The sequence below is a fragment of the Eschrichtius robustus genome, chromosome 13 (genome assembly GCF_028021215.1).
Source record: "Eschrichtius robustus isolate mEscRob2 chromosome 13, mEscRob2.pri, whole genome shotgun sequence".
Classification (NCBI taxonomy): Eukaryota; Metazoa; Chordata; class Mammalia; order Artiodactyla; family Eschrichtiidae; genus Eschrichtius; species Eschrichtius robustus.
Window position 1 is genome coordinate 40,086,761 of NC_090836.1, and position 15,048 is coordinate 40,101,808.

General features: G+C 42.7%; 1 protein-coding gene across 1 annotated transcript; it reads right to left on the bottom strand.

Annotated features, from left to right (window-relative positions):
- Positions 1-548: 548 nt before the first annotated feature.
- Positions 549-878, bottom strand: LOC137775080 (large ribosomal subunit protein eL38). Its single transcript, XM_068560725.1, has one exon. It carries the CDS (start codon positions 815-817, stop codon positions 605-607), a length of 213 nt encoding a protein of 70 aa, XP_068416826.1. The 5' UTR covers positions 818-878; the 3' UTR covers positions 549-604.
- Positions 879-15,048: the final 14,170 nt, after the last annotated feature.

The window sequence follows — 15,048 nt, forward strand, 5'->3', positions numbered from 1 at the left end:
CTGAAGCCTGTGCGCCTAGAGCCCGTGCTCCGCAACAAGAGAAGCCACCGCAATGAGCAGCCCGCGCACCGCAATGAAGAGTAGCCCCCGCTCGCCGCAACTAGAGAAAGCCCGCGCGCAGCAACGAAGACCCAACGCAGCCAAAAATAAATAAATAAATAAATTTATTAAAAAAACAAAGAAACAAAAAAAAAATGGCAGAGCCTGCACTGCTCTGATTCTTAGAATAGACAAACTTTTTAGGAGCTGCATTATGAGGTAAAACAGGGATTCATCATATCTGACCAAGAGTCAATCTCCAAATTTAAAATTAATAAAAAGGCTATTTAAAATATGGATTTACCTCCACTCCCGTTAATGATGCGACTTGCCTTGAGTTTTTATTGTGCCTTTCATATTAGCTAATGGAAACATGAAGCCATCAGGATTAGCAAGACATTTTTAAAAGAAAGCAGCCTGAACATTCATCATCATAACATAATATTGTTCCATTAATGAATAAAATAAGAAAAAAGTCACATTTCATCTTCATCCCATCTTTTTTTTTTTTTTTTTTTTTGAGAATTAACAAAATTTTAATACAGTTCAAATCGGTGTGCCTGATTCATTTCAGCTCCTTCACTGCCAAACCTGGGGGCAGGGACTGCTTCAGCTTCTCTGCCTTCTCTTTGTCTGTGATGACCAAGGTGTAAAGGTACCTGCTACATCGAACTTTAAACTTCACATTATCCTTATTTTTCTTGATCTTGACCGATTTGGCGTCCTTTCGTCTGGCTGTGAGCAGAAAGTCCTTGATTTCCTCAATTTTGCGAGGCATGGCGACGAGGCGCGGAGAGCGCGGCCGGAACCGTGAGCAGCCTGAAGCGAGGAGAACGGAAAAGAAGCCATCCCATCTTTTTAAATTGCTATTTTATGTATGTTTTATAATATAGATAACATAGTAATATAATAGCACGTGTATAGAATTTATAAATAAATCTATACAGATTGGGAGAGCATGCTGACATTTTTTCACTAATGAGGTATGTAATTAAAACAGTTGGGATACCACTGCTTTAAATAACTTAAAAAAAATTAGCTGGTTGAATGGAAGTATCAAACTTAGAATCACTACATTTGGAGAACACCCACAAAATAATTATTTTAATTGTAAAATAGTTGATCTAAGACTAGACTTTCTGTTAGCGGTCTGATCACAGGATGTGTCACCCAGGGGCCACTTCCAGGTTGTGACACTGATGTTATTGTAGAGGGAGAAACTCATTCAACTATTTTCTAGGGCCAATGGACAGGCATCTGAATTAACCAAAGTAAGCTTCAAACCACTCGTATTTAACTTATACAAAAGAGGGTTGCAGAACACAGTCCTACTTTATGCCACTGGACATTGTTAGCCGAATCATTAAAAGATAAGCCAGAAGCCACATGTGTCCATCAATAGATGAATGGTAAAGAACATGTTATGTATAATATATAATATATATATAATATTATTCAGCCATGAGAAAGAGGGAAACGGTGCCATTTGTGACAACATGGATGGAGCTTGAAGACATTATGCTAAGTGAGATAAGTCAGACAGAGAAAGACAAATATCACATAATATCACTTATATGCAGAATCTAAAAAAATCAGAACTCATAAAAACAGAGAGTAGAATGGTGGTTACCAGTGACTGGAGGGTGGGGAAATAGGAGAGATGCTGTGTAATGGTACAAATTTGCAACTAGTAGATTAGTAAGTCCCAGAGACCTAGTGCACAGTATAGTGATTATAGACAAAACACTGTCATATAAATATCAAGCTTGCTGAGAGACTAGATTTTAATTATTCCCATCACAAAAAAAGAAATGATAAGTATGTGATATGATAGAGGTGCTACCTCACTAAAACAGCAATCATGACTTCTGTGAATATCAAAAACTATGAATCCATATGGAACTCATTCAGCCTGACCCAAAGCTGGCTTCTGTCATAGGGCCACATTTTGAGGAAAGGTCAGTAAAAGCTCAAGCAAAGTGAAGGGTGCACAGTGGCCATGAATGAACAGGCCGAGATGAAGCTCATTTGTTCCTCATATAAAATGTTGGCCCTGGAAGCCCAGAACTGCAGGATAGAGAGAAGAGAGCTGTGAAACATTGAGGTGAAAGGCCTATGGTCCATGAAATAGTTGTCATTTTTAAAAATGGGGCCCTATATTCTCTGAGTCTAACCAGATGGGATGATGTCTATTGCTCTGGTCTGAATTTTTGTGCACCCCCAAAATTCATATGTTGAATCCTAACCCCCAGATGTGATGGTATGAGGAGGTGGGGTGTTTGGGAGGTGATTAATGCTTTTATATAAGAGGTTTACAGAGATCCCTCACCCCTTCCACCACATGAGGATACAGGGAGACAGAGCTGGCTATGAACTAGGAGGAGGGCCCTCACCAGAGCACAACCATGCCAGCACCTTGTTCTTGGACCTTCCAGCCTCCAGAACAATAAAAAATAAATGTATGTTGATTACAAGCCACCTAGTCTATGGGTTTTTGTTATAACAGCCCGAAAGGACTAAGACATCTATGGAGTTCGTTAAAGTGTTCAGGTCAATAAGGATTAGTGCTTACCAGTATGAAAAATTTTAGACTAGTTCCAATGGGAAAAGGTTTTCTGCCATTTTATTGAATTTGAGCAATGAGGAATGTTACCAGATCTCAGCTGAAAGGTGCCAGGGTGTCCATGACATTTGAAACAGTTTCCCCAGGACTTTAAGACAGGGGTCCCCAACCCCTGGGCCGCAGACCGCTACCACTCCGCGGCCTGTTAGGAACCAGGCTGCACAGCAGGAGGTGAGTGGGGGTGGGGGGCGGTGAGCAAGCAAAGCTTCATCTGCCGCTCCCCATCGCTCCCCATCACTTGCATTACCGCCTGAACCGTCCCCCCCTACCCCGTCCATGGAAAAATTGTCTTCCACGAAACCGATCCCTGGTGCCAAAAATGTTGGGAACTGCTGCTTTAAGAGATAGGTCCCTTAGGGAAGAGCCAACTGAAACAGAACCATTGAAAAATAGTCTGTAACCTTTAAGACATGTAATTTGAAGGGAGAAATGATGAAATGAAGGAAGTTCTCGCAGCAAATACAAGCAGAGGCAATGGCCTCCACAGAACACAGAACACCCAGAGGCAGAAAGTAAGAGGTTGTAGCAGTTTTTCAGGATCATCCAAAGAAAAGAGCGTCTGATATTTCCTTATTCTTTGGACCAAAGTAACCATGAATACAGATGAATCATCAATAAATGTCTTTAGAGAATAAGCAGCTCTCTTTGCTCTAGTTCTTCATGCATCCAGAAGCCTCCTGCACTCGTTGGGCTCCTAAACAGATGTAAGCGCCAGAAAGGGCACTCCTTCCTCCAGGGGTTGGATCTGGGCCAGGTACAGCTCATTGTAAACACATGTCTAGGACAGACTTGCCACCTGTGAGTTTAGTTCTTGTAGCTCCTTCCTCCAAATCTGATTTTTTTCCACGTGTACAAATACAACTGAGCTTCTTAACCAGCAAACTGAGGCTCCAAATCATCAAAAGATCACAACCCTCAAAATAATCTGCCTGTTTTACCCATTTCCTCATTCATTCATTTATTCATTCGTCATTCTACAAATATTTATTGGGTGTCCACTGTGTGCCAGGCAGTGTTCTAGGTGCCAGAGTGAACAAAAGGGACAAAAATTCAGACACTGACAAAAAATACAGTAAACAAGTATAGTTAGATGGTGCTAGGTACTATTAGTATGATGGAGGAGGGGAATGTAAAACAGGGAAAGAGAGTGCCAGTTGGGGGAGGGGGTGTCCTTTTAAATAAAGTGGCTAAGGAAGACCTCACTGAGGAGCACACATCTGAGCAAATTCTTGAAGGAGACGTGAAAGAGCAATGCGATATGTGGGCAGAGAGTATTCCCGGTGAAGGGCACAGCCAGTGCAAAGCCCTGAGGTCGGAGCATGCTTGACATGACTGACAAAGAACTCATGAGGCCACAAGGGAGTGGGCTGGGAGGGAGGCATGTTGCGCAGGGCCTTTGTTATCTACTGTAGATTATACGCAGGACAACATGGGGAGCTACTGGAGGGATTAAAACAGAGGAGTGGTGCTATCTGATTTAACCTTTCTCCTTTAACTGTGGAGCGTCCCGAGCTATAGCACCAGTTAGGAGACTACAGAAATCTGCATGTGTAGGAGAGACGATAGTGACCTGGACCAGAATGAGAACAGCGGTAGTGGTGAGAAGTGGGCAGATTCTGCATGTATTTTTTTAAGGAACAAGCAACCAGGTTTGCGATGAAAGAATGGTCAGTCATGACCCCAAAATTTTCACCCTGACATGGAAGGATGGAGTTGTCCTTACCCGACAGGGAAGACAGTGCGGAGCGCTGGCTGGGAGTCGGGGCGGGATCAGGAGTTCGGTTCTGGACATGTTAAGTTTGTGATGCCTGCTAGAATCCAAGGGGAGGTACCAGGTGGGCAGATAATTGTTTGAGTCAGGAATTCAGGAGAAAAGTCCAGGCTGGAGATGTAAATTTAGGAGTGTGGGCAGGTCGATGATCTCAAATGACAAATGAGATCACTAGTCAGTGTAGATGGAAAAGGCAAAAGGGCCAAAGGCTGAGTCCCAGGGCATCCCAGTGTCTAGGAGGCCAGAAAACTAAGGAGAAGCCGGCAAGGGAGACTGAACTGAGGAAAAAGCAAAATCAGGAGAGTGTGGTGCCCAGAATCCAAGCCAAAAAGTGGTTCACAGAGGAGGGGAGAGCTGTGTCACAGCTGGGTGACACTTCTCAGTGGCCGCTGCACTGGCAATGCAGAGGTCATAGTGGTCTTGGCAGCAAGAGCCGGTTCAGTGAAGCAGGGGAAGCAAAAGCCTGATTCGAGTGAGTTCAGGAAAGAAGTAAAGGAGGAGAATCTAGATGGGAGTAGAGAGAACACCCTCAGGGAGCTTTGCTACAAATGGGAAGGGTGGGGTGGTGCCTTTTAATTTGTTTGGGTTTGTTTTTTAAGATGGGAGTAACAACGACCTATTTGCGTATGGAAGTGATCTTATAGAGTCAGACTGGTGAAGCAGGATGTGGGGAAGAATTGCTGGATGTGTGTCCTTAAAGAGATGAGAGGAGGGACTTCCCTGGTGGCGCAGTGGTTAAGAATCCGCCTGCCGATGCAGGGGACACGGGTTCGAGCCCTGGTCCGGGAAGATCCCACATGCCGCGGAGCAACTAAGCCCGTGTGCCACAACTACTGAGCCCATGTGCCACAACTACTGAGCCCTTGCGCCACAACTACTGAAGCCCACGTGCCTAGAGCCCGTGCTCCGCAACAAGAGAAGCCACCGCAATGAGAAGCCTGTGCACTGCAATGAAGCGTAGGCCACAGCCCACGCGCAGCAACAAAGACCCAACGCAGCCATAAATAAATAAATAAATAAATAAATAAATAAATAAATAAATAAATAAATAAATAAATAAATAAATAAATGGAGAGCTCTCAGAAAAAAAAAAAGAGATGAGAGGAGATGGGATCCTAATCATACTTATAAAGAAAATAAGCACATACCAACTAACATTTATGTGCTTACTAAGCACAAAGTGCTGTTCTAAACGCTCGACAAACACTATCTCATTCAGTCCTCACAGTAACCCTGCAGAATGGGAATAATTACAGGTAAGGAAACAAAGGCTCACAAAGCCCCGGAGTCTGCTCACCCCAGGTGCTCTGAATTCTGAGTCCAAGCCCCTCGTCCTCAGGCCGCACGGCCTGGTTTTGTTTTTGTTTCAACACCCACAGGAAGGAACCGCTCCATTCTCGGGAGGCAGGTCCCAGCGTGGGTGGAGGTGGAATCAGGGTGGGGACTTGAGCTGAGGGCTCAGGGACCCAGATGCACTTGTCACAAGGAAAAGCAGGATGGTGGCAGGTGTTTGGTGAAGACCCAGAGGAGATCCAAAGAGAGGAGGATCCCCCTGAGGAGAAGCTGGAGGGAATGGGGAAGGAGATGGTGGGCAGATGACAGAAAGACCTGTCTCAGAAGCCAGGCTAGGCGCCTGACTCCATCCTCCAGGCCAACAGCTGTTAGACTCGGTTTGTATTGCTTTGCTCTTGGGCAGTGGGACTCTTGATAAAATGAAACGTTACACGCGAGGTCCAGTAAGCAAAGCAGGCTAGGAGTAGCAGAGAGACTACATTTCGGCAGATGTGGCCCCTCATTGCCCCTGGAAGCCACTGGGGAGGGGAAGGGGGCGCTCAGGGCCCAGCTGTGAAGCTCTTGAGAGTTAGAGCCAGAGAGTGAAAGTGGGGGGCTTGGGGGGCTTGGGGGGCAGCGGAAATGGGGGACAAAAGGGAAATTGCTAGGACTGATTGTTCAAGTCTTATTTTCTTTCTTTCTTCCTTTCTTCCTTCTTTCCTCTCTCTCTCTTTCTTCCTCTTTCCTCCTTCCCTCCTTCCTCCCTCACATCCATCCTTTCTTCCTTCTTTCCTAATAATTTAGCCAAAAGGTGCTGGGGCTTGAATACAAGCACCCCAGGGTTTCTGATCCCCACTAAAATGTGAAACCACTGCTCTGGGTATACAGGTGTTGAAATACCTTTCTGGGCCCAGGACGGAGCAGCTCCTGCCCAGATGCCACATCAGCAAACACAACTCAGCCAACTGTCATGTCCCTATAAAGGCTCTACGTGACTAGAAATGCAGTCTGTCCAGTCAGCCAATCCCCACACGCCAAGCCAGCTCTGGGCTCTATATTTATTTCCTTGTTCCTTATTCATTTTCTCCTTTTCTCTTCCTTGTTACTTATTCTTTATCCTATAAAAGTTTCCTGACTTCCGCCCCATTTTCCAGTGCTCTGGACCCTTGAGAACAGAGACCACCTGCTTCATAAAGTGTTAAATAAAATTTGTTTGCATCCCCTAAATTTTCTTCTTGAATCATTTTTAACACAGGGTGCAGAAGGGCGTTCTCTCCTCCGCCACCCACTTCTCCTCCTCTTTCTCCATCTTCATCTTTGCCTTATGTTTTTTTCTTCCTTTTTTTTTTTTAATATTAGCAAACATCCATTACCTACCAAAGAACACACAGCCTTTTCAAGCGTCAGTGTCTGTACTGTGAGCACCTGGGGTATAACCATGTGTGATGTGCATGGAAGCCTGGTGTCTGATGAGAACCTGCATGGAGCAGGCACTCAGGAAATGGCTGTTGAGTTATGAATGACATAAGGGATGATATGCAGGATTTTTCAAGTTTGTTAATCTCAGATACTAAGGTCCTTTATTCTCATATTTAAAAAGAAAGAAAAAAAGAAAGAAAGGATGGGAAAGAGGGAGGGAGGGAGGGAAAGAGAGAGAGAGAAAGAAAGAAAGAAAGAAAGAAAGAAAGAAAGAAAGAAAGAAAGAAAGAAAGAAAGAAAGAAAGAAAGAAAGAAAGAAAGAAAGAGAGAGAGAAAGAAAGAAAGAAAGGAAGGAAGGAAGGAAGAAAGAAAGAAAGAGAGAGAGAGGGAAAGAAAGAAAGACAGAAAGAAAGAAAGAAAGAAAGAAAGAAAGAAAGAAAGAAAGAAAGAAAGAAAGAAAGAAAGAAAGGAAGGAAGGAAGGAAGGAAGGAAGGAAGGAAGGAAGGAAGGAAGAGAAAGAAAGAAAGAAAGAGGGACTTCCCTGGTGGTCCAGTGGTAAAGAATCTGCCTTCCAATGCAGGAGATTTGGGTTCAATCCCTGTTCGGAGAACTAAGATCCCACATGCCACCAGGCAACTAAGCCCATGTGCCACAACTACTGAGCTCACACACCTCAATGAGAGAACCTGCATACCGCAAACTACAGAGCCCACATGCTCTGGAGCCCGCGTGCCACAACTAGAGAGAGAAAACCTGCATGCCACAACTAGAGAGAAGCCCATGCACCACAAGGTAAAATCCTGCATGCCTCAACTAAGACCTGTTGCAGCCAAACAATAATAATAAAAAGGGAGAAAGAAGGAAAGAAAGAAAGAAGGAAAGAAAGAAAGAAAGAAAGAAAGAAAGAAAGAAAGAAAGAAAGAAAGAAAGAAAGAAAGAAAGAAAGAAAGAAAGAAAGAAAGAATGGAAGAAAGAAAGAAAGAAAGAAAAAAAAGAAAGAGTGAAATAGCAGCAGTGTTTTTCAGGTGTACAGATGCTGGTGACTGATTTTAATGTTCTCTCGGTCTAAGCCTCTAATAACCAGCACTGCCTGATTTCTACAGAACAATGGCCATTTAATAATGAGCCTGCAGCGCTGCAAGACTCTGAATCACTCCAGGAGCACAAATTATGTTCAGCGGGATTTTAGAGTTGCACATTGCATTGTGACTGGCAGACGCTGGTACTGACTGTAATGGCCCCTGGAACTATTAGACCAAAGATTGAATGACGATCAGACACGGGTAGAAGGAACTCCTACAACTGCAAGGGGAGGGGAGAGGCAGACTGGATGGTGCTGTGGCCCACTAATGTAATATTCCATGGTCATGATTTGTAATTCTTAAAAACTGGCAACGTTTCCTATCAGTAGAAAACTGGTTAAATGTATTCTGTTGTACCCACTGGAGCACCACACAAGGAAGGAGGTACAGCTATGTATAATGACATGGAAAGAAGCCCACAATCTGTTTTCTGTTGAAAAAGCAAATTACAGAAGATTATATATATATATAAACAATTTAATTTTAATTTTTAAAAGTAAACTGTGTGTGTTCTGGGGGAGAAAGGGGCTTTAAATATGGCTAGAAATATCCAGATGGCTACAGACCAGGCTATTGGTGGTGAACCCTGGGGAGTAAGGTTGAAGGAGGCCAGGAAGTAGCAGGTTTTCACTTTTATATCCTTTTATACACATTCATATTGCCTGAATTTTTTATAAGTATGTAGCATTATAAAAATACATAATCAGTCACCCATGTGTAGGTTACCATCAGTGAGTGGTAACTTTTTGTTAACCAACATTTGAATATCCTGTTTCTTTTTTTTTTTAATGATCTTTTTTTTAATAGATTGATTGATTGATTTGTTTATTTATTTATTTATTTATGGCTGCGTTGGGTCTTCTTTTCTGCACACGGGCTTTCTCTAGTTGTGGGGAACGGGGGCTACTTTTCGTTGCAGTGCGCGGGCTTCTCATTGCAGTGGATTCTCTTGTTGCGGAGCACAGGCTTTAGGCCCGTGGGCTTCAGCAGTTGTGGCTCACAGGCTCAACAGTTGTGGCTCGCGGGCTCTAGAGCGCAGGCTCAGCAGTTGTGGCACATGGGCTTAGTTGCTCCGCGGCATGTGGGATCTTCCCGGAACAGGGATCAAACCCGTGTCCCCTGCATTGGCTGGAGGACTCTTAACCGCTGCACCACCAGGGAAGTCCTATCCTGTTTCTTATACAGGGGAGCTTGCAGCATTTGGAGCAAGAACAATAGCCCTGTCAGAAGGTCAAGAGAGGGCACTCTACTGCACTTCACTGTACAGTAGAGACTAACACAACCTTGTGAAACAACTATACGCCCATACAAAAAAAAAAAAAAAAAAAGAAAAGTCAAGAGACCTTGTCTTGTTCCTCTTCTGCCCCAGCCAGCTGTGTTCTCTTAGGCAAGTTACTTCATCTTTTACCTCTATCAAGAGGATGGAACCAAATTTCCTCTCAACTTCTTCCTAAGCTCAAAATTTCTAAAGAGGAAATAAACTTCACATAAGCGTCCATTTGAAAACCTGATTCAGCTGTAACTTCCTAAATATGATATTTCCTTAGTGAATCAAACAGTTCAAGATTTTGATGAAAAAGAATTCAATGAGTATTAAAAAAATTCTATTGGACTATTATGCCCAATGCTGATTCTGCAATAAACAACTACGCTTACTGCCCATGAGATTGAACTTTTCTCAGTTCTCTGATGCTGTTTGTGGTTTGCCCAATGTTACCAAGAACTGCAAATTGCTTTTCCCCACAGCCTCCTGCTCCGGGCATATTTCTAACTCTGGGGGAAGAAATACGGAGTTACAAAAGGATTTGCTGTGGAGGGAAATCTAAGCAGCCAGTAAGCCAAACAAACTTTATGACAAAGTAAGAGTTAGGAAGAGGGACAAAATGATTTATTTTGAACCTAACTAAACATTTAAATATTAAAGTGGATAATATATCAACACCACGAGACTTCATGTAAACCCAGGAAACCAGGAAATTTCAGTACTATTTCAATAATAAATAAATTTTAGATCAAGCCTGTCTAACAGATTGTGTTTACCAGTCTGAAGGAGCATAATTAATAAATAAGCGTGCTTAAATACCTTTTTTCAAATGACGTGACTACCATGTGAAGAAATATGGCCTGGAGAAGAGATACATTAAAACATCAACCGTAACAATAGCACAGGGTTTCCATGAATCTCCATAAAGACAGTATGTGCAGTTCATGAAAGAAGGTTTGTGGATACTGGGACAGTCAGGCTGGGACAGCACAAACACCCCAGTCAAGACTACCCTTGTTTCAGGGAAGCCCTGCTTTGATGGCCCCACTGGAAAAGTCCAGTTGAGGGTTGTACTCCATGCTCCCTGGCAGTTCTGTGCTTTGGAGTCAGAGAAGACAAAGGTTAAATCCATCTCCACTTCTCGCTAGGGCAAGCCATGTAACTGAACCTCAGTTCTCTCGTCTGTAAAATGGGATAATACATAACAACACAGAAACATGGTCACACAATGAAAGTATACGGGTAAAATGACCTACCACTGCTGCTTCAGAGTAAGCACTCAATAAATATTAGTCTCCTTCCTTCCAAGTAAAGATTCTATTTCCAAAACTATTGGATACCTGAGTGAATTTAGGAGCTATTTTACATTCCTGGTCTGATGATTTCACTGAGGCAAAACTGACCACCAAAGTAAGTTTCTTAAGAAGCTCTCTAAAACTATTTTCTTATTTGTAAAATTGGAATTACATCTCCTTTCCAGCCTACTGCATATTGATGTCATGAAGACAGATTTTCTATTTCTGCAAGTAAAGAAGTATTCACACAAGTGTAAGCAGTAACATCATTATTACTATGCCCATTTCTGATGAAATGGCAGGTAGTACTTCTCTTTCCTAGGTTTTGACATTGGAAAACTGAATCCAGAGAGGTGAAGCAACCTGTTCAAGATCACACAGCTTGTTAGGGGCAGAGCTAATAGTAGAACTCAGTCTCCTGAAGCTCAGAAAAGTACAGATACCACTGGACCTCAGCTGGGAAGGGGAATCCATCCCTTAAAAACTCTATATACTCCAAACTCCAGAGTCTACTTCTAGACAACTCAACCTGTGATACTCAGATACTCAGATGGCTAAAAAAATGTAGTATTTTAGCCTGTGGTTGTGTGTATTCCATAGTATCCCCTTAGTAGACTTTGCACAAAGTCTAATATAAAGGAGGCATTCAAAATTATTTATTGAATGAAAGAATGAGAGAGTGATTGAGTGGATGAATGAATAACAGGAATCCCCAGGGAAAGAACAAGGGCCCAATTAAACGTATTAGTTGTACACATATTGGGTCATATGGGCATATACATAAACACCTGAGGTACAAGTAATCAGAAATGTACAAATAGACTTTAAGACACTTACTCTAATCTCACCTGAAGAAAGAGAAGAACAGTTTCAAAGTGATTTTAAAATCATATTTGTAAGAAAGGAGAAGAAATTTTTGTGTCTCATTTTCAGTGAGAATTGCTAATACATTACACAGCTAATTGAGAAGGGTGCTTTTTTTGTTCTGTTTGTCGGCTTGTTTTTGCCAAAGCATAGAGTGCTTGGGGAAAAATATCTGCAGTCTTGTGGGAATCTTAATTCCTTGAGACAGAAGGGAGATCAAAAACCTTGTACTTTTCAACACATTTCACATGCCAAGGAATTTTACAAAGGAAGAGGAAGAAATTAATCTATAAAATGTATTTTACAAAGAGAGAAGTATATGTACTTTTCCCAGGAGAATATAAAGTCGGCAGACTCAACAGTAAATGGCCTGTGGATGAAATACAGCCGCGGGGGGAGAGGAGAATTGGGGCTAAGTGGTCAAAGGAGAGTGCTGAGGCCACAGGGGGTAGAGCCTGGGAGCCTGGAGGGAGGAGTCTGGCAGCCAGTGCCCACGATGCTCTCCAAGGAAGGAAACTGAGACCCTGGAACAGAACACCTCCCATGTAACATTACATCAGTAGCCTTCTAGGGGTCATGGCTGGTGACAGAAATCTAGGTCAGTGGGCAAAGAAGACATTCAGGGGAGATGAGGGTCCTCAGAGCAGCCTGAATCTCTCTAGTCCTTGGGCACATACCCTGCATTCAAATGAGGACCCAGAAGAGAAGCAAAATGAAGGCAGCATTCAACCTGTGAACAGAGCCACATGGCTTTTTGATACAATAGGCTGTCGATGAAGATAATCAATAAACAATCTATAATAGGAATAGAAAAGGGTTTTATTTGAATCAAACTGAGGGCTATAGCCCGGAAGACAGCCTCTCAGATAACTCTGGGGAACTGCTCCAGAGAAGGATGGTTTTCAGCAGTTTTACACGTTCTTGTCAGAACAAAGAACATCAAACAAGTCAGGGATACATTCCTTCAAAGTTTCAAAAAAACAGGTCAGCACGTACACAGTGAGTCAGTACGGCCTTGGCATCTGGGAAGGGAGTCCTATCATCGAAGGAGTACCAGCATTGCATCCCAGGAAGGGAGGAACTTAGTCTTTATTTTATCTTCTTACTTTTTTAATTGAAATATAGTTGATTTACAATGTTGTGTTAGTTTCATGCATACAGCAAAGTGATTCAGTTTTATATATATACATACACATACATATTCTTTTTCAGATTCTTTTCCCTCATAGGTTATTACAAAACATTGAGTATAGTTCCCTGTGCTATACAGTAGGTCCTTGCTACTGTATAAAATAGTTTATCTATTTTATACATAACAGTATGTGTATGTTAGTCCCAAGCTCCTAATTTATCCCTCCCCCTCCTTCCCCATTGGTAACCACAAGTTTGTTTTCTATGTCTATGGTTTCTATGTTTATGTCTATGGGTCTATTTCTGTGTCGTATAGAAGTTCATTTATATCATTCTTTTTTCTTTTAGATTCCACATATAGGCGATATCATACGATATTTGTCTTTCTCTGTCTGGCATACTTCACTTAGCATGATAATCTCTAGGTCCATCCATGTTGCTGCAAATGGATGTCTTTATTTTTAACAAGGATGTTCTTTACTTCTAGTCAATGTGCCCTTTTCGTTAATAATTAAAGCAGATGTACAATGTATGTTTGATAGACCACAAACAGGCTGTTCTAGTTAACATCAGACTCAAGTTAACTCATGTATAAACAAGAATGACTTCCCCATACCTAAATATGTGAAAATTTCCTTCATCAAGGCCCTTTAAGAGACTTCCATAAAGAAACAGCCTGTACTCCTGCTGTGAGGAGTCGCAATTCTTCCTAGTCCTCAGGGACCAGGAAGGTCACTTCTGAAACCCCACAGCCAAAGCTAAACACTTTTTCTGACATTCAGTTTCAATCTGACTGTTTTTATTTAATGTCCAGCCCAAGATGGACAACATGATACACTTCTATTTTTCTTCCAGAAAGCAAACAAATAAAAGGTTTTGCACAAGAGAAAAACAGTGAAAGCCAAATGTGGCTATCATTCCTCATTAAAAGTTGAAGTGTCAAGCTCTAAACCCTGAGGAAGCCGCTGAGAGGCAATAGCTGGGAGAAATTTATGAACTAGAGAAAGGAAGTGATAGAGAAAAGTAATACAATTGTGCTTTCCCCATCTCTCTGCTATTTTCCAGGTCTTGCTGAGGGGAGCCTGGGCTGTAGCAGGAGTTTCCATCACAGGCCAAAAGCCACATCTGTCATCCTCTAGCCCCAGCTGCAGAAAACTCTCTCTACTTTGCTCACACCTGGAGGGATGAGGTGGGGGAACTCTCAGCACAGCAAAGGTCGCCCCGTGGGCAGCAGAGCCTCAGATGAGACCTTCCATAACAACCCAGACTTGTCACCACCAGTAAAAACAAAAATGCCTTATCTCATTTAATCCTCACTACAGCCCAATAGAAAGGTACTATTTTAATCCCCATTTTGTATGTGAGGAAATTAAGGTTTAGAGAGATCAAGTAACTTGAAAGAGGTTTCAAGCTGTCAAAGGAGGACCCAGTACGCAATCAATATGCCTCTTGTCTGAGGATGGGGTGGGGATGAGGGGAAATGGCAAAGTGCCCCTTTTTAAAAAAAAAAAAACTTACGTCTCCTACATTTTCTAGTTGCTCATGAGTAAGTAACATGAGGAGGGCAGTACGTTGAGAGGAACACATGAGATGACAGATGTCAAGACAGAGCAGCCCACAGTGAGCACTAGGGCAATGGTAAGAATCACCATTAATCCTCAGCATTCCTGGGAGAAAGTGGTATCTTCCCCCCATTTACCTGTGGAGAGACTGAGGCTTCACCACGTGGAGATGGGCCCAAGGCCATCCAAGGAGGAGATAGAGTTGCAGGAAGGGGAGTCCAATTCCTACCCAGTCTGGAACGCTTGCCCCCCAACTCAGCTGCTTTCCCAACCCTTCCTGCACTCCTGGGGTGTACCCCAAGCCGCTGTGCATGCTCATTATTTTACTTAATGCACACAACAGCCTGGTGAAGACGGCACATTACTGTGCATTAAAAATCGCCTAGTATTAGAGCTTTGTGACTTCCAAACGAAACGCATGTATCTTTACTTCTCAGCCCCTGTGTTGTTACCAAGATTTGGGCATTCTGAGAACAGTCAGGCAGGGAACACATGGTCCATTTTTACACTCTTTCAGCTCTGGGTCTGGAAGACCCAAATTAAAAGAGGAAAAAAAATCGTATAAAATGGGGAGAAGATTAAAGTTCTCTGAGTGTTAAGGGGGAAAAAAAAAAAAAAAGGAGAAAAGCTTATTTCTCATTTTGATTCGACCACCCCAGGTAACAAGCAGGGCCTCCGGCCACCTTTTAACATCACTACAAGCGTAATGACTCTGCAGACAGTCTC

Excerpts from the sequence above, each read along its gene's own strand:
- LOC137775080 (XM_068560725.1), bottom strand. The coding sequence starts at position 817 with ATGCCTCGCAAAATTGAGGAAATCAAGGACTTTCTGCTCACAGCCAGA.